Source organism: Melampsora larici-populina (genome assembly GCF_000204055.1).
Source record: "Melampsora larici-populina 98AG31 unplaced genomic scaffold MELLAscaffold_3, whole genome shotgun sequence".
Lineage (NCBI taxonomy): Eukaryota > Fungi > Basidiomycota > Pucciniomycetes > Pucciniales > Melampsoraceae > Melampsora > Melampsora laricis-populina.
Genome location: NW_006768767.1, coordinates 2,157,248 through 2,185,211, shown reverse-complemented (window position 1 = coordinate 2,185,211; position 27,964 = coordinate 2,157,248). Strand labels below are relative to the sequence as shown.

Sequence of the window (27,964 nt, the reverse complement as noted above, 5' to 3'; positions counted from 1 at the left end):
ACTCAGGCTTCTCTCCGGATCGGGCCCAGGCTACAGTCAACTCTTGATATAAGCAAGCCCCATGTATGCATATCGCGATGTAAGCAAGGGTTGCCGCGCTATTTTTTTTGGTATACGTGAGTGCTCCGCCAAAATCAAATTGCTTGATGCATAATGATTAAAGCATAAGATTGGCAAAAATATGCTCTTATCGCGAGATTTTCTCTGTGTATACAAGCATAAATCTCACAGGAGAGGAAAAATATGCTTTTATGGTGATTATTTGTGTGGTAAGTCCGACTGCTGGGCGGTACCATATTGACTTGGCGGGGCCGGGTTGGCTCTGCCCCGCTCAAAGCGGGGCTTATATTTGCGCGCCGGGGGCCCATTCTCACCATAAACGCATAATTCAAGCCAAAAAAGGGCAAAACTTGCAAACTTAACTAAGTCCCTCGCCAACGGCCCGAGGCTCGAGCGAGGGACTTACCTCAAAAACGTGAATTCTTGCCTGAGAAGTAGGCTGTATTCAGCAAAAAAACTCTACATTGCGATACTTTTTTTTGGGCTCATTAAAGTCACTTTTGTGCAAAGGAATAAAAGAAGCGCCACGAGCCATTACATGAGCTCAAGCTTTCAAAAGTTCCATAAAGTAACTGGAAGTGAATAAGCAGGGCAAACTGATTCTGATGTGGTGAACTGGAGTGCGAAACCGCTGCGGCGGCAGAAAGCTTCAAATCGGTTCAAAAACCTTCAACCACAAGTTGAAACTGTAGTTTGATGTGTGAGGAAATTTTGCCAAGACGTCTGCAAAATCTCCATCGTCTGAAGGTGCTCTATTGATATTCAAATAACTCTTGTATATATCTTATTTTGGTTGACTTCATATCTTCAAATAAATACTTTACCGATGTTACGCCGAACTCGAAAACTAAAGCCCTTGAAGGCATGAATGCGTCTACTGAGCCAAAGACTGACAACAAATATTGATTGTTTCAATTTATGTGAAGGCTAGATCATCGGCTTGTGTTTTTGATTCGCTCTTTTTGAAAGCCATTTACTGTTGATTGTAAGCATCACTTGCTTCTGATTGAAAGCATCAAGATAGATAATTGGTCTCCTTCAACACCCAATTAGCAACTGAGGGAGTCTTTCCAAGGAACAGGCTGATTGACTCTTGATACAATGTCGGATATGATATGGAAAGTGCTTCCAAGTGCTCTTTCTTCAAGAGCAACTTTTGTTACATGAGTACATATATTATGCTCTCTGCAACTTCGGCTTGAGTGGGAACTAATAGAGCTTTGTTTTATAGACATATATTTATGAGCTGGCAGTTTGTCAAGGCATACCAGGTAGACAAAACAAAGATAGCACGATTGGTGAAACAGCAGTTTCAGCAAAAACGTCTTTCCAGTCGCCTGGATCATCCTGACGCGGTCAAGACCTTTGGCTGAAACCCGCAGCAGATACAGCTAGTACATAGAGGTTAACCACTCAGCAAAGGACACATCTCACATCACCGAGAAGCAGTACTTCCAGTCACCTTATGAGACTTCTGAAAGTTTGAGCTCATGTAATGGCTCGTGGCGCTTCTTTTATTCCTTTGCACAAAAGTGACTTTAATGAGCCCAAAAAAAAGTATCGCAATGTAGAGTTTTTTTGCTGAATACAGCCTACTTCTCAGGCGAGAATTCACGTTTTTGAGGTAAGTCCCTCGCTCGAGCCTCGGGCCGTTGGCGAGGGACTTAGTTAAGTTTGCAAAACTTGAATTATGCTTAGAGCATCTCCTATCGTTCGAGTAAATTTTCAGTAAATTTTCTGTACGTAGGTGTTCGGTACAGTATCAATCGGTACAGAACTGTCGAAATCCACTATCGTTGGAAAGAAAGTGCCTCGGTACAGTACCAAATGGTGAGAACAATGGTTTCCCCGCAGATACCGAATCGGTAGAGGTCCAGTAAATTTGCTGGACCTCTACAGAATTTTGACCGATTCGGTGGATACCGAATCGTGTTTTAGACACGATTGGGGAATTTAAGGGTCGGTACAGTAAAATTTACCGTACCGAAGCCCTTTACCGAGACGATAGGAGATGCTCTTACTTCGTGATTATGCATCGCTCGATGTAAGCACAGCAAATCTGTCGACGGTCAATATGCTTACATCGAGAGTTGACTGTAATTCTCCCGAGGCCCGAGGCCCTGGACAGAATCAAGTCCGATATGAGGAAACAGCGGGGGTTATTTACCAAAAAAATTGTCAACACACCATGGACTCCCAAAAAATTGTTGGCGTACCAGCTTTAGCTGAGAGTAGTTGTGTGTTAGCTTCAGCATCAGCCAATATCTTTTCTTCGTGCTCTGCATGGATTCAACCACGGATAGGAACGCGACGAAATCCGGAAGGTGTCAAGGAGGAGCAGCCGGATACGAAGCCTAGTGAAGGTTGTATGGTATATGGTGCTGGATGTCAAATTGCGATTTGGTGGTGTCGGAATTCGAATTTTTATCAACCGATCAGTTTTTCAAAAGGTCATACTTCGCAAGTTACCGTGGTTAAACCGCTTTACAGTCACGATCCAGCGGCATCTTTCGAATACAAGAACCTGGTTTCTGCGTCTGTCGATTATCGATTTGTGAGTGGAGATGCCAAAGGTGGCGTGAAGATCTGGAAAAATGTACCTAGAGGCCATCACGGTACCCCGTCTGTATGTCCTTCATTGTTTTTTATCATCATTCGTTAGAACCCGCTACATTTGCAGCTGAATGTTGATGCGCCTGATTGGACTTATCATTGCCTTTGTTTCCTTGCACCGGTTACTTTTACTTAAGATCAGTGGAAAGCCTTTGTGGAATTGCCGGGTCAACAGCGCTCGATCTCATGTCTGGCTAGTGTTCAACTTCCACCATGCAGTTTAGAAAATTCTACTTCAGGCAATCAAATTGAATATGTTGTTGTTACCGGAGCGTCTGACGGGCGCCTGATGATATGGAAAGTGGCAGAGAATTTTGGTTCGTAGGAGCAGATGATAGGCTACAGTTTTGTGTTTTAATCAACTGATCAATATAATCCGTGTTTTCCAGAACATGCAAACGAGGTGACGGCCATAGCAGAATTGATCCAAACTATTGAGTGTGGAAACAAGATTGCCATGGACGCGACTTTGACTTTACTTCCCGGACAATCTGAAGGTGATTCGACATTATTCTCAAGCGTAGACTTCATCTCTGCTGACAAAACTTCTACGTTCTACATGCAGATATCATCCTGGCTTTAGCTCTGACCGATTCCCAAGTTGCTTTGTACTCTTTATCTTTACCAAACCTGTCGGTGCGAAAGCTCTATCATCTTCATAATATGCTGTTCCACAATCGTGATGTAGATGATTTAAGAATTATTCTGAATGATCTTTTCTGGAATCATATTCTCTTCTTCAGTTTAAATATGTTTGCTCTTTACCGGGCCATACCGATTGGGTTCGATGCTTAGACTTCATTTCAGATCCAAACAACTCTGATGATGTATTATTGGCTTCAGGATCTCAAGATGGATATATCCGACTTTGGCGTTGCTCGAAAGCTTATGATCCTACTCCAGAAACTGCCAATGATGTGAAAAGTCAAGCGCATGACGAATCTGCAGGAACAGCATCAGCTTTGGAAGATCCTTTCAAGGCTTTGGATGAGCTTACCCAAACCTTGAAAGATGAAGGTAAGATACCATCTCAATCCGAGGCTGAAGGATCCCGTCAGCCATCGCATCTCAAGGTTGAAATGAAAAGATACAGAATTAGTCACCCCAACGGACGATCAGCCTGGAACATGACTTCTGAGGCCGTTTTATTTGGTCACGAAGGATGGATTACGAACGTTCACTGGGCTTTAGGTCCTGGGAAACAATTACAGCTTATATCAACCTCATCAGATCGCTCTATGATCATCTGGAAACCGTCTGCCGAACACAACGGGATCTGGTTAAATTCGGATCGGTTCGGAGAACTAACTGGATCCACCAATCTGGGCTTCTTTGGCGCCCATCATTTTTGGAACCATGAGAGTGGCCAAGAGACGGTCTTAGCTTCTGGTTGGACGGGTGGATGGCATCGATGGAGTCGCCAAGGATCCGTATCCCCATCATTGGCAGGTGCGCTTTGGGAACCACAAATAGCACCGACTGGACATAGTCAATCTGTCACAGGTCTTGAATGGGATCGTGAAGGCGAATATATTCTTTCCTGCTCTCATGATCAAAGTACTCGCTTATGGGGGCCTTGGAGACGAGCTAATGATATCTCTAGTGGGGAGCTCCCACCATCAGCTCATTCAACCGAAAGTTGGCATGAGCTTGGTAGACCTCAAGTACACGGTCATGATTTATTTGGATTAAGCTTCATCCAAGATAAAAGGACTCAATTTGTCAGCATTTCTGAGGAAAAGGTGATAAGAGTCTTTGATACTACCGAACGATTTGTGCGCCTAGCGAAAGACCTACATGTGATCAATGTACCCTACGAAACTTCGATTCGTAAGCGTCACGAGAACGCGACCGTCCCACCTTTGGGCTTGAGCAATCGTATCGAAGAATCAGAAAGCCCAGAAGATTCACCTGCAGGTGATTTGAAAGATGCCTCCGTACATATTCAGCCAATTCAATGTCCACCCTTCGAAGATGAATTGCTAAACTGTACACTTTGGCCTGAGTGCGCTTTGCTTCACTAATCTATCTTGAATGCTCAATGATTTGCTGATATCAGCTAAATAATTTGTTAGAGTTGAAAAAGTTTACGGACACCCCTCCGAATTATCTGCTGTAGCAACATCAGCCTCAGGAAAACTTATCGCTTCAGCTTGTCATGCTACCTCAGCAATGTCTGCTAGCATCCGGATTCACTCAACCAGTTCTTTTCGTGCGATTGGAAATCCACTGGAATCCCATCAATTAACAGTGACTGAATTGGCATTTAACCATGATGATACTTTTCTCATTAGTGTCAGTCGTGATCGTGCATGGAGTTTATGGGCACCCTCAGGAGTCAGTAACCTAGATGACGAAGAAAAGGATGGAAATTCATTTGAATTAGTGCAGAAATTCGAAAAAGCTCATACTCGTATTATTTGGGACGTTTCTTGGGGTCCTAAAGGTTCAGAGGTCTTCGTTACTGGATCCCGTGATAAAACAGTTTGTACTTTTTCAATTTTTTCTTGATTTCTTTGTGACATCTGAACTTATATCTAAACTTGCAGGTCAAGGTCTGGTCAAAATCTACGGGATCGGAGTCGAGTGCTACTGTTTGGACTTTGACTGCTACCATTAAGTTTGAGGATGCTGTAAAATCATGCAGGTTTTTACCTTATTTACTCAATAATCGGTAAGATTATCATTATTCTTTTGTAATCATTCAATCCTAAGCTTACTGATTGTTATGGCTATTCTCCAAACTATTGAAATCGGCTCTTTACATCAATCGATATTTGAAAAGATTGATTCTTGGAGTAGGATTAGAAGATGGTAGTATTCACCTTTATTCTTCTTACCCTGACCGACTCGATACTTGGAACTTGATCAATACAATTGAAGATCAGTAAGTATTTCTTCATTCATAATTTCTTTTCGCGTCCCAGACAATCGATACTTGAACGTATCGAGTTTTACACTCGATATCCTGATTTTCAAATCCTTTTATGGAAATCATTTCTGATTATATTGCTTTTTTCAGGTATACCCACACAAGTCCAGTTGAGAGATTAGCATTCTGTCCTAAACCTACATTGGATGATCAAACAAAGATTAGACTTGCAAGTGGTGGTGAAGATGGAATGATAAGAATTACAGATTTCACACTGGTAGTTTAATTCAATCAAAATTCATCAGTGCTCAACATTGTAGACAAAAAAAAGTCAAAAGAAAAGTCTTGGAATTGGTTTTGAATCCTGTTATATCACTTGAAAAACATTCCAATCACTTGTTAAAGTTTCAACTTTATGAGAGAATGGTGTTTTTTTGGATCTTTGGGTTATGTATCAGATCAGGTCCTCAACTAAATAGATGTGTAGCTCTTCATAATGAAATTGTCTCCACTCAAAGTTTCATTCTGCTGGGTTGGAATCTGGTCTAGTCAGTTGCAGTATATTGCTTTGTGTCTTTTTTTGCAAACATATGAAAACTGGGGATGTCAGCAAATTTTTGCTTTTCTCCAGGAATAGTGAAATTTCACAAATGTCCAAATTTGCAGAACTTTACAATACAAAGATAATGTGTTTCTCCATGGTGAAAAATGATTGCATTTATGGAAAAATGATGAACAAAAAATTGTACCTGCAATTGAGGGCTTAGTTTTGGCCCGAAATGCTTGAAAAAAGATTGATGTAATGTTTTTTGGAGTTGCGTGAAGCATTGTACTCAGCATCAACTCAGCCAATTTATTTAGAGTTTCCTTGTCACTTTTGAAGGCTAAATTGAGTGAACAAGTCCTGTGTTTTTATGTGTTATATCAGGGAAACCTTTAACATCACCAAGCTGAGTGCTTGGATTCTTCTACATTGGCCAAAATCTCTCATCAAGAAGAACATAGCACAATTTGACTTGCCTGATTTTTTCAGATTTTTTGTACCAATATGAAGGATGTCATTTTAAATACTAGATTCAATCAATCTTGGCCATGGAGAAACACATTAGCCATGTTCAAACCTAATCTGGTTGCACAAAAACCCAGTACACCTGGTTGTCTTTTTGGCTGGAAGCTGTCAAAAGCCGTCAATAGATACGTAAAGTTACCACCCAAAATGCAACTGGGTGTACCAGGTTATTGTGTCAACTGGGTTAGGTTTGGACCTGGCTATCATTTGTGCAGTGTTATTGTAGGTTTATGTACATGTTGAAGGTGCAACATCAACATCAGATTTGAAATTAAATCAAGCATCATATGGTATGTTTGTTTAAAACTTAAAGCCTTCTTCAAATCAATTTTTTTGTTCCTTTGACAGTGGATCCTAGCTTATTTATATTGCAAGCTACAACCTAAAAGTTTTTGGTACATGTATTGCACATGTTGATGACATGACTGTTGCAAGTAATCATCTTTCAAAGTTTTTTTGTCTGGTTACAGAAAGATATCAGATGGATGAGGAGGTAGAAGCATATATTAGGAATGAAAGTCACAAGAGATTGTGGACCAGTGATTGTAGTGAGGTGCTGCAACCTGGTCCAATATGTAAGACAGCCAAGATCTTTCATGTACCAACACAACCTCCCTGGTGCCTTGTATGGGTACTACCCATTCATGACATTCTAATCAGTAAATAACAAGTGACCTATGTACAACCAATTTGAGAATGATCAATTTTTTTGAAAAGTGCATCATGGTGCAAAACCTGGTTTTCTTTTTCACCAAGTTCTGCTTTTGCGCCAATTTTTGAGATTACTACAGAGAATACAAACCCTGTGAAATTGTTTTTTGCTTGGTTTTGACCACTATGGCAACAACTTCTTTTGCAAACTTTTTTTGCAAAAAAAGGGGTCAATCATTCTCAAATTGGCTGTACCACTAAAATTCAATTATGATAGAATAAGGTTGAATCAGGTTAATAGGGGTTCTCAAAGTAGACCCGGTTTGTAAAAACCCGGTTGACCCAGTTGACTTTTTGGCTGTGATCTGTCAAAAAATGTCAACTCAATACACAAGGTTACTGCCAAAAAGCAACCGGGTCAACTGGGTTTTCTTGAAACCGGGCCAACTTTGAGAACCCCTAATGTTCACTTTACCAGTCTGGGTCGGACCTTCCAATCACCCAGGCTGGTGATTGCAATCTAAAGATTTGGGAGCTGGGGGCACCTACATCTAAATCTTTGACATTAAAATTTTGTTAAAACCATGCGGATTAAACCAAATGGATCCAATCTGCCTCACATGACTTAGATTTTATGAACTTGGAAAGTATGCCATTTTATGCAAATGTCATCTCTACATTAAAAATTATTTATCAATATGATTTGTGGTTACAATGCTCATTGGTATATCACATTTTTCTACAATCTAATGGTTCCAAGAATGTTGAAAACTTGAATATTTTATAATGAACAGTACTAAGATCTTTTATTGAGGGGGGGTATGGGTATTTTTTCAATTTTTACCTTCTAGAGACAAGTTTATAATTTACCAAAAAAAGAATCAGACCAAATTTGGAATGGTAATTTCCAATCACGACTCTGTAAACTAGGATGAAATGCATCAAAGTTTAATTTTTCTAATCTGTTTAAATAAGTTTTTGCTGGAGTCTGTCAAAGCAAAGAGAAATCATAAGAAATCGACGTTAATAGGTTTAACTATATTTAAGATTTGAAGTCAAATGGAAAAAGAAGAAAAAAAAGAACTCAACAGCAGATAAAAACAGTGGACGGATTGAAGGATCTAAATAAGTAGGAGATAAAGTTTGATTTATTAAATTTGAATGATGATGTTCTTGATCCATTAAAGTAGCTCTACAAGCATTCAATTCAGATGAAGCTAAATCAAAAATCCTCATAATAGTTTGTTGAACTCTTTCTAAGATGTTCTCATTAATCAAATTAGAAGAATGAGCCACTTTAAAAAGTTCTTCTTCTGAACAAATCATCAAATCGATTGGTAAAATTGAAAGATTAGATCTTGATTTATAATATGATGGTAATGAATGAAGTAAAGTTGAAATTGTTAATAGATTTGATAAATGTGATAATGCATGATCAATCTTTGATAATGGAAGGTTTGTTGTAGTTGTACTTGATAAATTGCAAGATTGAAGCAAAAGGGATAAGATTGAAAAGTTTGTAGATTGGGAATGTTTGATTAAATCATCGATTGTGTTGAATTTTGGATTCAGGTAACTTTTTTCCTAGTAAATCAAAACACACACAACACGTTTCAGCGTGTTTCAAACCTAGTTAGATAGATAGATTGGAGAGCTTCACCCTTGCATCTATTAACCTATTCAAATGATATTTTGTCAACTTGTGTTTTTTGATGACGGGATGAAGTGCTAAGATGACTGGATGATTGATTGGTGCTTGACTTTCACTATCCTTTTGAGATAACAAAGATATCACTTGATGTTCAATTTTAGATCAAAGATAATGTTTTTTCATGACTCACTTCTTTAAAACAAGTATTGATAGCATCTCTCCACCATTGATATCTCATTTGTCCAATTAAAGTTTTCCCACTTGAAATCGAATTAGGGATTGATAAAAGTTCAAGATTGAGAGCTTTGATAGCTACGAATGCAGATCGAACATCTTTTGGATAAAATGGGATTTGCAATCTGTTTTCAAATAAGATCATGATTAGTCTAAACATCTCATGTTAAAAGGAACTTTGTAAATCAAGAATGAAAACTTACACGGATGAATGATCTGATCTTCGCAAGTTTTCTAAACATTGATCGATTGGTGAATTTGTTTTTGATGATAAGTTTCTTTGTTGTTTAATGAATTGATGATAGGCTGATTGTCTAATTTTGATGAGATTGTTGAACATTCTTCAGCTGACAATGTTCATGAGAATCTGATAGTTGGCAACAAAATATGTTTCTCATTGATCGACAAGCCAAATCACATAACTCGAAACTCGGACCCGACTTTCATTGAGTCTGATCCGAGACCGGGCCATTGATTGCGGTTTGCCACTGGATTTGATCCGAGGTTTCCAATCTGAAATGGGAATGCCGTGTTGTTTTGCAAGGTTTTGCACAATTTCAAACTGCCTCATCTTCAGGCTCATCTCATGAGAGACAGATTCGGAGCCATCTATGGGTTGAATTAAAATGCAAAGAAACAAGTACCTGGACGCGCATAGTGGCCATCTGGGGAGTCAGCGAAAATTCTCTTATGCTTCTAAATTTTTTGATACTTACACCAATGGATAGCTGTTTTCAAAATGAAGACACGAGAAAATTGACTTCGATCATGATCAACAGGAGTGTGAATTGCGTGCCAAGCTTCCTGAAGCGCCAACTTGCCAAGAATCATGTGATCTCAAGGTACCCTTCCCATCCAAACTGCTTTGAAGTTGCCGACAGCGACGCGGCTAAACAGTTGCTGTCTTCCATAAACTTGGTCTTTTGTATCCAAGACTCTTGGAAGATGAGTGGCGCCAGAGTCACAGCCTAGTCGAAGGCTCTCGAAGATGTGACTGAGCATTACTGCGGCTCTGGATTCTGTAGGGCTGGCTTTCAATTACTGATGTCCGGGAAATGCATATTGCAGACTCATCCACCTCCGTCACATCCTTGAACCTTGATCACGAAAGATTGTGGCAGGTCTGTGTGGCCTCTTCCGTGATCAGGTGGAGGCGTGGTTCATTACTCTGATGCCCCTTCGGAAAGCTGTGCAGCTTCTACAGTCCTGCTCGTCCTTATAAGATCGTCTTTCTCCATATGCTCTACCTCAAGCATCACATCGACTGAATCTGATCAATATATATCTGCTGCCTCATCACCTCCGCTTCAGTCGTCGCACGTTTCCTCATCCCTTTTTCTAAAGAACCTTGTGAGTGATGGTATTTCTTCTACCTTGCTTCAGGAGGTTTCTGATGGTTGCATTCCATTCTTATTTAGACCAGTGACCAACACGCCTATAAACCTAATCAAATAGAGATATCACCTCCTTTTTGACTAGTATCACAAGATGGTGAGGATGCTTTCTGACATTTTTAAACACGTGTCATCACCTACTGACCATTTCACCACCACTACGCTCCATGAAATGACATAGTTCTCTATCAAGACCGCAATTATTCTGTTCGCTTTGATTGGATCGATCTACTCCGCCAACACACCGACACCCCACTACCAAAGTCAATGCTGCCCAAGCAATGGTGCGGCTTGTTACTCTCAGCCCAGTTATTGCTCTAACTCAATATCCTGCCGAAAAAATCTGGCAAGTTATTATTGCAACGAAGCTGGTGGATACTGTCATCGGCACTCTGGAACTCAAAATGTCGCTGTTGATCGTTGGTATCAATGCGGTTATAAAAGATGTTACGGAGAATTTAAATGTGTTACTCTCGTATTTTCTAGTTCAAACACTCAGTCTCTGAATGAGATGGAAACTCAAACGCCTCTTAGCATTCCTTCGAGTATTGAGAAGGGTCGATGATCGCATTAGATCATATGTAAGGGAGATAACTGTATATAGAAACATCTCTCACCTTGTTGACGACTTTCCTGCATGCGGTTTTTTATTCTTATTTTTTTGTATGCGTGTGTTCCAAAAAATTGTCTTTTCAACTTCAAACTCTGAATTTCCCTTATATTGTGGTATCTCTGAATCTGAAGCATCTGTTGATCTTGTTATGTTACGACTTTCCTGTTATTATGTTCACTTCACGTCTGTAACGAGCTGATTTCATTTGAACGTCCATTTACCTTGAAGCTTCGCGCCACAAACAGAGCCGGACTCAATCAAGCTAGCGTTCATGTTAGTAAGTGAAAGATAGCCATGGTAGAATTTGATGGATATGACTTGATTCCATCATGCAGTGCCAAGATATTGTGGATGAAAACAAGATGGCTAGACCATAACGGTGAGCTGTCAAATTCGGGAACAAACAAATGATTGCAACATTTCAAACAGACTGGATTTTAACAAAAAAAGAATTATCGAAGAGTATACATAGATGCATCTCTTCTGGAAGGGTTTCCGAGCTTAGTACTAGGGGTTGTAGCCTTCCAGAACTCCATCAATAGCGTTGACCACGAAATCTATCATGAAAGAGTGAAGATTTTCGTCTCTCATCAAGAATCAACTTCAGGTAAACGACAGTGACTCGGTGAATTTTGGTAGGTCTTTGTTTGGTGAATTTTACTTCGATTGGATTATCACATTTTTTTACGGAATTGAGTCTTTCAAGCAATACCTGAAGCCACGAATCCCAACTTCTATATAGATGCTAGAACCTCAGATATCGATGTGATACGACTGAGTGTGGGACTCTTTAACAAAGGCTTTTCTGGTTTTGAATGATTCTCAACACATACTCTTGAAATTGCGTATAGACAGATTATAAATCGAAGCGATGACCTCCCTAAAACTCTGATCCAGCAATTCTTCGCCTCTCCATCATCATATCCCCACTGTCATCAAAGCCGATCATAAAGCACAAAGTGTGTCTTTATTTTTCTCTCAAATCTCTTCTCAAGATGAAAGATTCACAAAGAAAGGCTAATCGTAAGCAATGAAGGTGTGGATTATGCGCTCAGACACAAGGTGAAGTGTCGATCGGATTAAGAGCTATCTCCATTCCGCTACGAGACCAATCCTAAGTACCTCGAGAACTCGAGAACATCAGGGAAAACATAAAAATAAACGTTAGCACCAGCACTGGTGGATTTTGAAGAAATCAAATAGGCAAAGCGAGTCTAGCGAATTGAGCCACAGTGTTGAATGTCGAGACCGAAAAAGACATCTAACCTAATTACTTGAATATCACAACTGCGAAGTTATCTTCCCATCATCTTTTCCTGAGAACAAAACGAGGCAGTCAAGTAAATGGGAGAGGAGACGACTTATGGACTGGAAGCAATTGAAGAGAATCTCAATGACCTTCAGAACACAAGGATACACCCGGTCCCAACGACGTTTTGCCGCATTGGGAAAAGTCACCAGCTACCGCACGGCTAACAACGACAAGCAATAGGAACGTGTAGATGGCAAAACTTGTTAGCCAGAATATTTCCATATCTATTTCCATAGACTTCATGTTTCCTTCCGTAATCCAGTTTTCATTCAAGGTTTTGATTTTTTACACATTCATTTGAAACTGCAGTGTACCATGCATAAAAGCAAACAAGGTTATTAGTTGTTCAGCCTTGATTACCCCATGGATGCACAGTATACGGCCATACAAAGGTGCCAAAGTCATATTGCCATCTTGCACTGCCACCGACAGAGTTCATATGAGTGCATACATTACGGGTCAATAGATTTTTACACTCGACGATTTAGGCTCAATATTGGGTGTAAATTCCATTGAGTGTAAAAATCAATGTGTAGGGGGGTCAGATGCAATTTTACACTCAATCTGACTGATTTTCTGAAGTGTAAAAAATCATGTGTAAATCATTGAGTGTAAAAATGTAAAGAAACATGACCAAGTTAGACTTTTGCCCTCTATTTTTTACATACAATATTGAGGGCAAAAAAATTTGGGTGCAAAATTAAATTTTGACAGGCATTTCTCCACTTTTGCACTCTTAGCATTTACACTCAATAAGAAGTGCAAATTATCAGAGTGCAAAATTCCAAAGGGCTACCTCACAATTACAATTTTACACCTTACTTTTTGAGTGCAAAAAACTCTTGACTTGGGGAAAAAATCACTAAGTGACCCAGCCCTTCCCACATCACATACTTTCTCACCAAGACACCTTCTTGCTGCATAATCAAGACACATGGCAAAATGAGTTCCACCACTTAATCAGCCATTATGTATCTCATTGAGGCCACCATAAAAATCTCAACACACAAATAACAAGAGAGTGAATAAAAACTTGATGACTCCTGTGCTTACCTTTGCAATCCTAGCCATCCTTTGAAAAAATAGAAATGGAAAGATGTGTATCATGACAAGATTTTTTGCTATTCATTTTTCCTCCCCTTTGGCTTAGCCTTGTCCTTCTTCACAGCCTCTTGCACCACTTCTGGTCAAATGAGTTCATCATCTGTCACTATAGTACGTTTCTTGGCTGTGCAGTCAGGAGACAGAGACTTGACTGTGCTAGCTTCTGCTGGCTGCTTGTTACAAAAATGTAGGATCAGGCACTCCCATGCGGGTTTAGATGGCTTTGGATCTTTGACACCATCAGTCATCAAGTATACGTGCCATTGCATAAGTCACTTGGTGCAAAGGTTTGGTACAATCAAAAGTTGGGAGAGGACCTGAGCGAGAAGACAAATGAGGGTACGTTTGGTTGTGATTACAAATTGTGAACTCTGTTTGACCCCAGGTACATTGCCCTGGGGCAAATGAGTTTATTGTTCAAATCGAGTTCTTTTTAAACAAACTCCGTTATGGGTACATTTGAGAAAATCATGTTTGGTTGGAAATCCCAACCAGACACAGCTTGTAAACTTCCCTTGAAGGTTCTTCACCTCCTCTCACCTCACCTCACTTCACATTCTACCACCTCCCATCCATCTGTATCATTGTCCCCATCCAACAAACTTTTCATCAAAGTCCATGTTGAACAATTGATTGAAATGGAACGGGCGAAATTGAATGATTGACTGGGATTGAACCATTGATCAAAACTCAACAACCAATCCATAATCAACACCCACCTCCACTTTTGTATCTCATCTTTTGAGGGTGATTTGTTTTTGTATCCTTTGAGAGCTTTTGAGGTTCAACAATTGATCAAGAGTGAATGATTGATTGTTGACTGGACATCAAACAATTGATAGCTTGTCTCTGCAATCAAACTTGGTTTTCAAGCTTCTTTCTACAGGAATCAGAATTAAATTCAGTTCTAGATTCATATTGGAGAAACACAAGATAGATTTGAGGTGATGATTGGAGAGACAGAAGCAGAAGGAAAGGCAGCTAGGAGATAGAAATACAAGTGAAGATTGGCTGGTGATTAGTGTTGAGTATGATGGTTTAGTGTTGAAGGTGTTGATCTTGATTGAGTCAAATAAATAGCATTCGAAATGGGGGTTGAAGCTGATTGAAGTCCTTCAAGACAAAATTTTGTTGAGTCCAAAAAGGAGTTTATCACGTGTTTAAACTCCCTTTTGGCGTTTATCCAAAGGGCCCTTTTAAACTCCTTTTGGTACGGGGAAGGAGTTTATTTCTGGGTACCATAAATGGTCCCAAACGTATTTTTTTAACAGCGATTATTTTGCAAAAGGCCATTGCTATTTGCAGCCCACAAGAAAACCATGTAGGCGCTGTTTTGGCAGCACCTACATGGGTGTTTCCCACGAAAAAGCGCCTACATTTAGGATGTAGGCGCTGAAAACCATCTAAAATGACGCCTACATGATAAACATGTAGGCGTCATTTGGTTACGCCTACATTCAAAATTTCAGAATGTAGGCTTAATTTTCAAGCACCTACATATCTAATTTGAAATGTAGGCGCTATTTTTGAGCGCCTACATTCAATTTTCAGGTCAAATAAGCGCCTACATGCAGTCTTGCATATGTAGGCGCTCCAAATCCAACACCTACAACTCCAGACTGGTCTGACGGCTAATGAAGAAGAAGTTTCAAGTTAAAATGAGAGTATTGGAAGACAGAAAAAGCAGTTCGGAGTTGAAATGAGTGTATCGGAAGATGGAAAAAGCAGCTTGGAGTTGAAATGAGTGTTTTGGAAGACGGAAAAAGCAGTTAAGCATATTGGAAGATGAATATGCTCTTTTCAAATCTGAAGTGAGTGTATCAGAAGACGTAAATAGCAGTTCAGAGTTGAAATAATCTACTTCTTTTTCCGCTTCTGATAAACTCATTTTGACTCCAAACTGAGTTCAGAGTTGAAATAATTTACTACTTTTTCTGTCTTCTGATACACTCATTTTGACTCCGGACTTACTTTTTCGTCTTCCAATACACTGATTTCGAATCCAAACTGCTTTATCTGTCTTCCGATACACTCATTTTGAGTCCAAACTGCTTTTTCCGTCTTCCAATACTCTCATTTTGACTTGAAAGTTGTTCTTCATTACCCTTCAGACCAGTCTGGAGTTGTAGTTGCCGGATTTGTAGCGCCTACATATGCAGGACTGCATGTAGGCGCTTATTTGAGCTGAAAATTGAATGTATGCGCTCATTTTGAAAAATGTAGGCATAAATTTTGAGCGCCTACATTGGATTTCCCATGTAGGCGCTCGAAAATAGCGCCTACATTTCATTTTTTGAATGTAGGCGTAACCAAATGACGCCTACATGGGTTTCTTAACATGTAGGCGGCATTTTGGATGGTTTCCAGTGCCTACATCATAAATGTAGGCGCTTCTTTGTGGGAAACACCCATGTAGGCGTAATTTGGCCAGCGCCTACATGGTTTTCTTGTGGGCTGCAAATAGCAACGGCCTTTGCAAAATAATTGATATTATTCAAGATAATCAACAAAAATAATTGCAACCAAACATACCCTAAAGTGTTGAGATAGATGACACAAACTAGAAGCAAAGAATCTGACTTAGTATCATCAGTTTGGCCAAATGCGCGTTGGGCAATACCGCAAGAGCACCGCACTATGTTGCAGTTGCGGTGCGGTTGCGTAGCGCTTTTGGGCGCCGGAATAGCAACGCAATATAGTGCGGTGCCAGCGCTCGGCAATCCGGGTTCAAAAAACCCCTTGGTCAGAAACCCGCACCGCAATTGCGGTCGGTTTTTGACGGTTATTTAGGGCAAATATTGCGGAAATAGGACAATATTGCACATTTTCCGCAATATTTGCTCGACCGCTCTGCAACGGCAAGTTAGAAAAAAAAACCCATTGCGGAGTGGTTGCGTAGCGTAATAATGCGCCGGCTGCGCAACGCAATGGAAATAGGTCAAAATCCATTGTGTTGCGTAGCACTTGCGGTGTTGCGTTGGGCTTTATCACTCTGTGATAATTGTGATCGAGTAACATCTTCAAAATCCGCAATATCATTACCATTGTTGTTGTGCACTGAACAACCCGGTCAACATACCAGGGAGGAGAGATGCGACTGGCTTGTCCAAATTGAGGCGGATCAGGGGAATCCAAGGAATCCTCCCTCTACTGGCTCTTGAAGTTCAAGTTTTTTCTCCAATTGGCCCTGTATTTGTGTTTACAGTCAAACCCGCGCACATGCATACCCGCGCACATGCATAACCAGCCAAAATGCATAAGTTTTGGTTTCCACCCAGCTGGTGCGGGCCAATTTTGTCATTAATTGCATAATTATGTCAAAAACCATAATGCATACTTCTTTTCAAGTCCCCAAAGTCATAATGCATGCCTACAAAGCGCCCCAGGATGTGTTTTTTTTCCATTGAACTCTGATCAAATCCTTTGCAAGTAGGATTTTGGCAACATCAGGCAGCAATGCGCCCTCTATGGGGTCAAACCGACCCCTAGTGGTGTTTTTTTCGGTGTCAAAAAAATATCTTGTCCTTGTACCCGCGCAAAATACAAACGTACTATTGCATAAACTTATACAATTTCAACAAAAACCCGTCATAATGCATATTTCAATGCATTTAGGCCAATATGCATACAAATATGCATTATGGGGGTTTATGCCTATTTGCATAACCCGCAATAATGCATAGCAAAAATTGTCTCCCCAATTTATGCATTAGCGCGGGTTTGACTGTATAATTGCCTTTTGATTTTCAAAAACACAACAAAACCCTTGAAAACACTGGAAAATCTTGAAGTTTCAGAAGAAACTGAGAGAGAATCCCCTGGTATCCTCAGTTTTTTATTTGGTGAATGGAAGCTTCTCAAGGAGGCAAACAACCAATTTCTTTACCTGAAGAAAATCCTTAGACACATAAAAATGTGTTATAAGACGGACAAATTTTTGCTGCAAAAAGGAATCCCCCTCACAAGCAAAAGCGTATGAGTTTGTCATAAGTCCCTTGCTGCGCTCAAAGGGTGTGAGACACAGCATGGGACTTTGTTGAGTTTAAGTTTGTTCGTGTGTGTAAATTTGAACTTTGGGTGTGGTCCTTTGCAAAATTACACTGCAGGTATTGCAAAGTTGTCTTGGTGAGAAAGTATGTGATGTGGGAAGGGCTGGGTCACTTAGCAATTTTTTCCCCAAGTCAAGAGTTTTTTGCACTCAAAAGCAAGGTGTAAAATTGTAATTGTGAGGTAGCCCTTTGGAATTTTGCACTCTGATGATTTTCACTCCTTATTGAGTGTAAATGCCAAGAGTGCAAAAGTGGAGAAATGCCTGTCAAAATTTAATTTTGCACCCAACTTTTTTTGCCCTCAATATTGTATGTAAAAAATAGAGGGCAAAAGTGTAACTTGGTCATGTTTCTTTACATTTTTACACTCAATGATTTACACATGATTTTTTACACTTCAGAAAATCAGTCAGATTGAGTGTAAAATTGCATCTGACCCCCCTACACATTGATTTTTACACTCAATGGAATTTACACCCAATATTGAGTGTAAATTATTGAGTGTAAAAATCTCTTAACCCATACATTACAAGGCAGCCAGCCATATGAGGAAGAACACAAAGTGGAAAAAAGGTCACACCAAGGTCTTGAATTTCGAGAGCCTTGGCATACATATACAAATCGCTTCGACCTCTTTCTTTACGTAGATCGAGGTGTGATATGTACCAACGCTCCAGCCGGCCAGCCGGGGATGAGGGTATATAGAAAGTCGAAAGAGTGAACGATACCCGCGCCAGGAAACACTTTGGAATCACCCACCGGCTGAACACTCTGCCCACACAAGCCGATGTTTCGTCCGACGCTAGGATCATCGCATGATTGGCGCATGGTTCAAAGGCTGGCAAGAGGCTTGCATGACTTCCGCTCGGAGTTTCATGAATTACATATAGCACTGGTGATACACATCAGGGTTCGTTACGGTTCACCTCCGTCTCATCACCGAATCAACTCGAATCAACACCTCTCAATTCGTTTAGACCCTATGTGTATGAATACGTGCCGCTTCATCTCACCTTTCTCACCTAGTGGCACTGCTCATTCGGGCTGTGGCCTTTTTCTGTGGTATTCCTAAGCTTGGTGGAGGTGGGGGCTCAAGTCGACGCTCGCATACATGTACATCTCGAATTCTCTGACCTCTTGGCAGCTTGACCCATTTTTCTTTTTAATCCTTGGTCTTGCTCCTCATCCCCCGGACTCCATCAGCCTCTCAATCTGATCCCTCTATAAATATATCTATATATATCGTGTATCTTCTGGAATTACGTGGTGAAAACATCTATCTACCTCTTTGAATCAAATCTTACTTCCTACGAAGCTTGTCAGTAACTTTTGTTGTCTCTACCTTGCTTGAGAGGTTATCTGATAGTTTGCTCACTTATAACCACCAGATACCATCCATCCTTTACACCTGATCACATAGAGATATCCTCTTCACTTCGACGATATCATAAGATGGTCAGGACTCTTTTTTAATATTTCTAACTACGTGCCATCAGCTACTGACTCGATTCACCACCACTACCCACAAAAAATCAATTAGACTTCTTTTTTCAAGGTTGCAGCGGTCATAATCACGTTGTTTGGATTGATCTATTCCGAGACCACCCCGAAAGTTCAATACCAAAGTCAATGCTGCCCTAGCGATGGTACGGCATGCTACCCTTCGCCAAGCTTTTGCTCGGACAGAGGCCACTGCAGGCCCAATATAGCAGATTATTTATGCGATGCTTCCGGTGGATCGTGTCAGCCAAGCGGGGGTCACGCCCGGGCACCAAAATATTTCCAATGTGGTTACCAAAGGTGTTATGGAGAATTTAAATGTGTGACTATCGTCTCCAGCGGAAAGACTCAATCTCTTGATGAAGAGGGCTCTTCACAACAATCTATTCCTTCGAGAATCGCGAAGGGACAAGAATCGTGAAAAATCTCTCAGTTTCTTTCTTTTCTTGTGCGTCTCTGCGTCTTGGCTTTTCTTGTGCTCGTGTCTCGACTGTATTTCCAAACTTTTATACTCATACTGTGGTATCACAACTTGGATGATTGTTATGTCATGTTTGTGCCTGTTTCTTATCTTGGTCCCTCAACATATTGAATGTCTCATCCATTCAGCCTTTGCCAGAGTCTCTCACAGCCACATCTGGCAGCCTTTCAAACATGAAGCTCTTTGTGTCTATGCGTGGCAGAGACAAAAGTTGCGTCCTGTGCAGTGTGTACATTGGCCAACAAATGACTGCAAATTTTGAAGAATTGGCCTAGGGTCTCTCAACAGACTACTTTGCGCTCAAACATTGTATCCCTAAGAAGCAACAATGAGGGACTCTGGTCAACAAGATGAACAATTTACTTGAATAACTTAAAATTAGAATTGGCACGCAAGGCTGAGCTCATACTCCAGGATCAAACTTAACCATTCAAGAGAAGAAAACATGTAGACCCAAAAGGGGCTTTGTACATGAAATCTTGTGTTTTCTGGTAAGAGGTTCAATGACACTTTGGTGGTAGAAACTCATTCCCCTTTAGCTTTTGGTTCTTTGATCGTAACATCTCCATTCCTTAGACCTTGTTATACTTCTACTTCTTATAAGTTGTAATCTACTTTTCAAATGACTAATTGTAAACAAGTGAAAAAAAATTATAAGAGCTCAAATGGAGCTCCTTTGACATTTCAATCAATAGACTACAGTCAACACTGACAGTACAGGTGTTGTACTGGTCGTAGTTGACTTTTTGAATGAAACTGGAAAGGGATTATTTTTAGCTCTGTTGAAGATATTTAGTTTGATCACCAGCAACCAATCTTAGAAGTGGATTACAATTTCAAGCTATAAAATAGTTGAAGGAGTCAAAAAGCTATCATCAAGGGAGAAAAAAACTTGAAAGAAAAGTAGTTGGCAAATGGACATTGAACCCCTCACCAAGAAACTCAACATTCCATACAATTCCCCACTGAGCCTACATGTTTTCTTGATTTTTGGTAGGCATCCAAAGGGACTTAGTGAAGTTAACTCCAGGGTACCCTCTGTCAAGGGACTTTTTCTCATCTGAGAAAGGCTTAGCATCTTTGAGGAGCACAGAAATCTTCTGGCTGAGCCCAAGCTTCCCAAACCAGGGGAAGGTTGGAATTCCATGGCCAGCACTTCACAAAACCTCAAAAACCATTTAGCCTCTTTTGACTCTGAATCTATTAGTGTCAAAAGCATCAGAGACATAAAATCTACAAACATCACATTTGACAACAGTGATGATTCTGAGATGAATTCATCATCCACACTAGAATGTCACTCAAAGTACATTTACAAGGACAAGTCAACCTAGGCCCATTTCTTCAGTTTGAAGCAACTGCTTGGTTTATTGATGCTTGGCTCAGAAAATTCTTTGTGCCAATTTCAAAGAGTCTGATCCTTCACTGGTCTTTTAGGCATCAAGCTCCCTGGATATAGATATCTGTGTTCCCTTTGCAAAAACATACAGAGACGCTACTTTGATTGTTTCCAAAAGTGTGAGCCCACTGGATAAACCTTCATTTGGACTTGAGGCTTGACCACTCCATGTCCAAACTTAGTCAAGTCCCTCGCTGGAAATTGAGCAAAACCACTATGTAATCTGTCGTGGTAATGTCTGTCAAGGACTCCAGGAGTCAGTTGTCAAGAAGGAACTCACCAATATGGTTAGATTAAAATGTAAGAAGTCACGAGTTGGGATGAAGTTCAGGAGGTATGATGTGATGAAGTGTGTAAGGTGTATGTAATGATTGGAAATGGTTTCTATTTTGTCTCTTTCGGGAATAAGTCAAATGTGACTTGAGTTTTTCTTTTTCATCTTTTATTTGCAATAGGGTCCGCATATCCGTGTCTCTTTACTACTTATAGTCAGTATGATGGCCACTCAGATTCTTTTCCTCATCGAAAAGAATCTGTAAGTGGTTTCATCTTTAATGTACAATCCTCATCAAACATCTAACTTGGTTATGCTTTACGCTTCAGCTTTTTATTATACTTCTAACTTTTCGTACTCGAAACTTCGTTTCTTTTTCCTGTTGCTCTTGCACAGGTTTGTGTCTGCTTTTTATCTTTTTCAGTCTGTTTCTATTTTTCACTAATCTTTATGTTGTGTTAGGTTCGTTCTAGTAGCTCTCTGAAGCTGAGGCCTGTTTGCCGTCGTACTTACATATTTACCTGATTTACCAGGTATGCAATATCATCGAAAAGAATCTCTTTTTATTATACTTCTAACTTTTCGTACTCAAAACTTCGTTTCTTTTTCCTGTTGCTCTTGCACAGGTTCGTTCTAGTAGCTCTCTGAAGCTGAGGCCTGTTTGCCGTCGTACTTACATATTTACCTGATTTACCAGGTTCGTTCTAGTTCGGCAAAGCCACGTATTTCGAATCCTTCGAACTAGAACTTCACATAATCAGCATGTCAAGACTCGAGTACTCACTCCAAAATCAACGATGGCATGATAAGTCCTTCACTCGAGGCCTCGTGAGGTGAGGGTGTGGGAGTTTGTTAAGTTTGACTATTTGACGCTGATCCACTTGGTGCATAATTCAAAGGCCGGTAAAAGGCTCTTGTAAGGGCTTGCATGACTGCCACTCGCGGCTTCATGAACCACACATATCATATAAATATTACAGAATTTGTCCACCTTCGCTCTGACTGGTTCAACACCTCTCAATCGGTTTATATGGGACTTACAGAACGGTTTGTGACCCTATACCATACTTGGCGCCTCAATCCACCTTCTCCACCTGTGGTCATCAAAGCCGCGCCGGTAGAAGTCGTGTGGCCTTTTTCTGTGGTATTCTTGAGCCAGGTGGGCTCGGAGGTTGAGGCACAAGTGGACGCGGTCGCGACTCGACTTTTCATCCCTTGAGCTTTGTCTTCATCTTGCTGCCTTCCCCAGTGGCTCAATCTGATTCATATTCATCCATATATACGTATATCTCCCGCAATATCTCACATTCACTCTGTCGTGAACGCATCCATCTACCTTACCGTTTGGATCATAGGTCACTTCTCACAAAGCGTGTCAGTGATTTTTGTTGCTTCTACCTTCCTTCAGGTGTTTTCTGATAGTTTGATATCGCTGCCACTCATTGAAACACCACAGATCATCAAGTTCCTACGCCTAATCATATAGATACATCTTCTTCACATCGACTGGTATCGTAAAATGGTCAGGACTCTTTCTTGAAATTTCCAACTAAGTGCTATCAGAAACGTACTGACTCAATTCACCACCACTACACCCAAACAACGAGTTAGGCTTTTTCTATCAAGATTGCAGCTGCCATAATCACTTTGTTGGCGTTGGTATATTGCGATAACACACCTCAACCTCACTACCAATGTCAATGTTGTCCTAGCGATGGTACAGCATGTTACTCCCAGCCTAGTTTTTGCTCAGGCTACCATAACTGCACAACCAACATAGCGGATTATTTATGCGATGCTTCCGGTGGATCGTGTCATCCAAGCCATAACAATACTCGGGCAGAAAGATATTTTCAATGCGGTTATCAACCATGTTATGGTGAATTTAAATGTGTGACTATTTTCTTTAGTGGCAAAACTCAATCAGGAAGCTCGTCAACTTTGATCCCGTCGAGTGTTGAAAAGGGACAAGAAGCGTAGCAACATCCCTCACTTTATTTGACTTTTGTATGCGTGTGTGCGTGGCTCTTTATCTATTTCTCTGGGCGCGCGTTTCTACTGTATTTCAAAGTCTCATACACTCATACATTATGGTATAGCGCAATTTGGAAGATTGATTTGTCGTGTTCTGTTTGTGCTTGTCTTTTATCCTGGGTCATAAATGTCTTGTATGGCTCTTATACCTTTGAGCCCACTCGAATGACACGTCACTCACAGCCACCCATGGTAGCCTTTCAAAGCAAGAATCCTACTTTGTTTCCCAAGCCGTATAAGTTCCAAGGGTAGAGCTTGAATAAATCCCGGGCGTAGTCTCCACAAATCTTAACAAACCAGTGAAATTTTAAAAGTTCTTGTCCAGCGCTCTATAAAACATCAGTCTGCAGCCCAGCAGGAGTTGCATGGCAGCTTCAGCGTAAAATATACAGATAGGGCTCTTTGACAGCCATTTGTAATCTCAACTATCAAAGGTCTTGCTTGAAAAAGTCAAAGATTTGTAAAGTAAGAAAAGCACAGTCAAGATTAGTCAGTTATGGCTACCATCAAGACTTATCACAAAGTGCCACCCACCATTCAAGCAACTAGAAAAAGAATTGGCTGGTACCCAGTGTGTCAGCAAGCATTCCTCTAATGAGGAAAAAGATCCAATATATCAAATAATATAGAAAATTGACCATTGATAAAAGCAAATATGTATGTGTGCTGCAACTCCCAGCCCAATTGATGCCACCTTGAAGCTACTTGGATGAATAAAAGTAAACGCAAAGTGTACTATAGTATTCCCCACACAAGAAAACAGATTTGAGCTTTGAACAGCCCCCAACACTGAGATTGTCTAAAGAAATTATTAAACTCTCAGCAGAATATTGTGCATACCCACTCAATATTTGCACCCCCAAATGGCCAATTGTGAGCACTGTTGCACCAAACCCATCAACTTCTGCTCATTTCAAGGCTGCAAGTGTAGGATGTGTGTTGAAGCCATCACCCAGTCTTGGTATAGTGGAATCTAAAGAACACTGTGTTTCTTTACTTCAGCTAATCCTTCAAACATTAGATGATTAATATTCTTCTCCATTTTTGACAAGGAAGTATTTGTGCCCTTACAACCAATAACATTATGTGATTTGCAGGTGAGGGGGAATACAAGGGAAAGTAGCTCATCTTGATCATTGGTTCCCTATCTAGTCCAGTTTTCCCTTTTAACATTTTGTGGACACAATCTGAGTTATCCTTCTATCATTTCATCTAAACAAAATAATCAACAAGTCTCTACCATGAACTTATGGGCTTACGACATTAAATCAACATTATTCAGCATTAACTATGCATTATTTGGCATCAAATTTGCATTTTGTGTTAAATAAGCATTTTGAACTATTCAATTCAATAAAGGTAATCATTTTTCCCCTGAGAAAATTGCTTTATGCTGGTAAATTATATCTTCCTCGTTCCTGCATCCAGGTCCATCACAAGTTTAGAGCTTGTCATTTCTGTTGTCAGCTAGTTGTCTCATAAACAACAGGTTGTACTTGTCTTTGTAGCTTTTGTAAAGTTATTATTTTCCATCACAGAGCAGTAGAGTGTCAAGTCTTGGGTGTAGTTCATTTTCCTACATTAACTCTAAAGTTGTTTCTCAGCATTATCACATATATTTGAAACCAGTTTCTAGTGCTGAAGTTTTATGCAAGAAAGGTGAAGTAGTGAGATCAGACTATCTGGTGGTTAAGATTTTAGGTAGGAAGAAAGGGCTGAACATTAGACACAAGATGGGTGTATTTAAAATGACACCACTTTGATTGAAGTAGAACTGATTTTGATGAGCAGTGATTCACATACTTGTTGCAACAGTGCAAAACAAAAAGCATAATCTGATTGGAGTAAAAACAGACCAAAAGCATAAAATTGCTGCTTCCCACCAAAGGTACGACATGTTAAGTCACTTCTACCAGTAGCGAGAAGGGTAAGGTAAGACTGGGTGCACATGTAAGTTACATACACGACAAGGTTGGGTGGGCTAAAGATACAGAGAGACGAAAGAAATTTTCCTCATCTCTACTATCCTTTTCCCTGCACCTCAGTCGTAGAAATAGAGAATCAAGCTCTTCAAGTTGATAAACATAAGTATTTCAAATTTAACGCCCACCCACCATCCCTAGGCTAGGACAACACTCTCCGGTACCCATTCTCATGCACTTTACACAGTTTAGAGCCCGGAATAGACCGTGGGTCAGAACCCGTAGGGCCTCTGACGTAGGCCCCGAGGTGATCCCGGTACGATTCCACACTTGAGACCCCCCCCAACCTATTCTCAACTTAGGAATCCTAGGTTAGGATAGCATAAGGCTGAGAAAGGATATGTATAGTTACCACATGTAAACTAGATATATCCGAAATAAAGAGCTTGTTCCAACCTAGCACCTCTTGTGCATGTGAAACTTGGACCCGACCCGAGGATACTATTACATGTATCCTCGCAGCGGATCCGAAGGAACGCGGGCAGATGCATCCTAAGATGCTAGGATGCATCTTTTGTGACCTCGCGAGGCTCTAAGTCAAACACATGCAAAGTATTTCACCATCTTTCACACTTCCTCACCCATCTTACCAGCGGTTTTCACATCGTTTCACACTCAAACCCGCCTTCAACCAGTTTTTGAACAAGATAGCCTTCACACTTATTCACACATCTATCTTCACACATATTCACCCATCTACACAGTTTTCACATCTCATCACCAAACACTCCGAACTTCACAATACTCCCTCAAGTTACCCTTCACCACCTTTCACACCTGTAATACACATACCCCAACCAAACAAGACCTTTTGTCACCTTCACCGATCCTCACACCCCGATCCATCCTGCAGCGACCTTCACGCCTCTACTGACTCCTCATCTTCACTCGTCCTTCACTCGTTCCTCATTAATCATGACCACCAACACAAACACCAGCTCAGCCAACAACAACAACACCACATACCCTCATCCTATACCCCCTCCTCCAATCGATCTCACATTTCCTAGTCTTGCTGCAGGAGCCACCTATCTCCATGGGTTTGCCGCAGATCATGGCTTTGAAATCAGAACTCTTGACGCCAGACTACCCACATCGATCCAGTACAAGTGTAGTCTAGGCGATCATAGACACCCAACAAAGGCAAAGACTCAAGCAAAGACTCAAGCCCAGGAAACTCAATCAACGTCAAGTGCTCGCCCCCTCAGGACATGTCCTTTTAAGATAATCTGTCGTCGCAATAGAAAGGATCATAACTTGTTTTATCTCATCTTTCAAGATGAGAAACATCGTCATCACAATCATCACCCACGAGAAGGACCACCCAAGAAAATCCCATTTATAACATCACTGCCTCAACCTCAAACCACCACCTTGACTTCGCTTCCTGCTCCCTCTGTTCCACTTCTCACCTTAACATTGGCTCTCCCCGACCCGTTGTCTGCAGGACTCTTGACCGACCAATACCGATTGTTACTGCAAGAGATGCAATCTCTTCCCACCGCTAACCAAACATACCTACTCAGCTCATTTTTACACGATGTCGAGTTTGCCAAAGCCATTGCTAGCTCATCACTTGTACCTATTCAACCTCGAAGTACCCCCTATCCAGCTCTCCTATCTACTTCTGCTGAAGAGGGAGCTGAAGACAAAGCCGCCCTCTCCAAAGGTAAAAATTCAATGACCAATATACCTAGAGCTCCCACTGTATCATCGCTGGCCGCCTCAAGTTCGATCCCAAACCTACAAATTAGTCCCTTGGATCTTCAAGATGTCATTGATTTTACCATCCAATCGATCAATTCACCATCACCAGATAGTTCAACTAGAATCAATAAGGAATCTCTTATTGTGTCACCATCGACTTTGCCTAAAAAGGCTACCAGTCCTGTTCAAAACTTGGAAGCTGCAGAAGATAACATCAGTACTCACTCACCTGCCCATCAAGACAGTGAGGAACGTCTTTGCCCAATACCACCCGAAGATATCGTCATTTCCAACCTCGATTCAGCTGCATCAAATGCTGAGAATCATCCAACCGAGAATTGTGAGTCATCTTCCTTTTGTTCCTTGGATCTCTTGTTTGTTCAACTCTAACTAAAAATCTCTGATTCCTGCAGGTTCTTCACCTTTACCCGAGTTCAACCTCGATAATCCCATGGAAGAACCTGAAGTTGAAGCTGAGCCTTTGAAAAACGAAGATCCGGCGGTTTCAGGAGGAAATTGTCCATCGATTTCTCAGAATCATCCAACCGAGAATTGTGAGTCATGAATTTTTTCTTGACTCTCTTGTTCGTTCCACTCTAACAAACAATCTGACCCTCGCAGGTTCTTCACCTTTACCCGATTTCAACCTCGAGATCGCCATGGAAACACCTGAAGTCAAAGCTGACCCTTTGAACACTGAAGATGAGAAGGTTTCAGGAGAAAATTGTGTGTTGAGAGCTGCAGAGGATGTGTTACCCACCAACCTCGAACAGCCTGTCAATGATATCGAGCTGCATTCAGCACTTCCACTTTCTGAACAAAGTATGGCTCCAAAATCTCGATCTTGCAAACGCAAGATCTCCAAGGCCAAAGATAAACCGGCACCAAGTCTTTGTACACGGAAAGCCAAAACAAAAGAAATCGGTCAAAACATTCGCAAAGGCAAACCCACATCTATCCCTGAT

The 27,964-nt window shown here is 40.8% G+C and overlaps 6 protein-coding genes across 6 annotated transcripts; 5 read left to right on the top strand and 1 right to left on the bottom strand.

The window, feature by feature from the left end:
* Window positions 1–2,248: 2,248 nt before the first annotated feature.
* On the top strand, window positions 2,249–5,831 carry MELLADRAFT_90995 (uncharacterized protein; the record flags this gene model as incomplete). The annotated part of the gene is made up of 8 exons (XM_007405215.1): window positions 2,249–2,686; window positions 2,816–2,990; window positions 3,063–3,170; window positions 3,469–4,678; window positions 4,749–5,157; window positions 5,223–5,347; window positions 5,459–5,560; window positions 5,696–5,831. 8 exons carry the CDS (start codon window positions 2,249–2,251, stop codon window positions 5,829–5,831), a joined length of 2,703 nt encoding a protein of 900 aa, XP_007405277.1.
* A 2,293-nt stretch (window positions 5,832–8,124) lies between these two features.
* On the bottom strand, window positions 8,125–10,152 carry MELLADRAFT_102433 (uncharacterized protein; the record flags this gene model as incomplete). The annotated part of the gene is made up of 8 exons (XM_007405030.1): window positions 8,125–8,253; window positions 8,355–8,849; window positions 8,926–9,036; window positions 9,107–9,275; window positions 9,354–9,464; window positions 9,587–9,663; window positions 9,867–9,878; window positions 9,997–10,152. 8 exons carry the CDS (start codon window positions 10,150–10,152, stop codon window positions 8,125–8,127), a joined length of 1,260 nt encoding a protein of 419 aa, XP_007405092.1.
* A 486-nt stretch (window positions 10,153–10,638) lies between these two features.
* On the top strand, window positions 10,639–11,109 carry MELLADRAFT_124301 (uncharacterized protein; the record flags this gene model as incomplete). The annotated part of the gene is made up of 2 exons (XM_007405216.1): window positions 10,639–10,641; window positions 10,726–11,109. The coding sequence occupies 2 exons, from the start codon at window positions 10,639–10,641 to the stop codon at window positions 11,107–11,109; spliced, it is 387 nt and encodes a 128-aa protein (XP_007405278.1).
* A 7,965-nt stretch (window positions 11,110–19,074) lies between these two features.
* Window positions 19,075–19,543, top strand: MELLADRAFT_124302 (uncharacterized protein; the record flags this gene model as incomplete). Its single annotated transcript, XM_007405217.1, has 2 exons — window positions 19,075–19,077; window positions 19,163–19,543. The coding sequence occupies 2 exons, from the start codon at window positions 19,075–19,077 to the stop codon at window positions 19,541–19,543; spliced, it is 384 nt and encodes a 127-aa protein (XP_007405279.1).
* A 2,061-nt stretch (window positions 19,544–21,604) lies between these two features.
* MELLADRAFT_54882 (uncharacterized protein) lies at window positions 21,605–22,520 on the top strand (the record flags this gene model as incomplete). The annotated part of the gene is made up of 4 exons (XM_007405218.1): window positions 21,605–21,672; window positions 21,739–21,809; window positions 21,903–22,109; window positions 22,176–22,520. One exon carries the CDS (start codon window positions 22,205–22,207, stop codon window positions 22,493–22,495), a length of 291 nt encoding a protein of 96 aa, XP_007405280.1.
* A 102-nt stretch (window positions 22,521–22,622) lies between these two features.
* Window positions 22,623–23,495, top strand: MELLADRAFT_70819 (uncharacterized protein; the record flags this gene model as incomplete). The annotated part of the gene is made up of 3 exons (XM_007405219.1): window positions 22,623–22,650; window positions 22,733–22,798; window positions 22,888–23,495. The coding sequence occupies 2 exons, from the start codon at window positions 22,796–22,798 to the stop codon at window positions 23,254–23,256; spliced, it is 372 nt and encodes a 123-aa protein (XP_007405281.1).
* Between the last annotated feature and the right edge of the window lie 4,469 nt (window positions 23,496–27,964).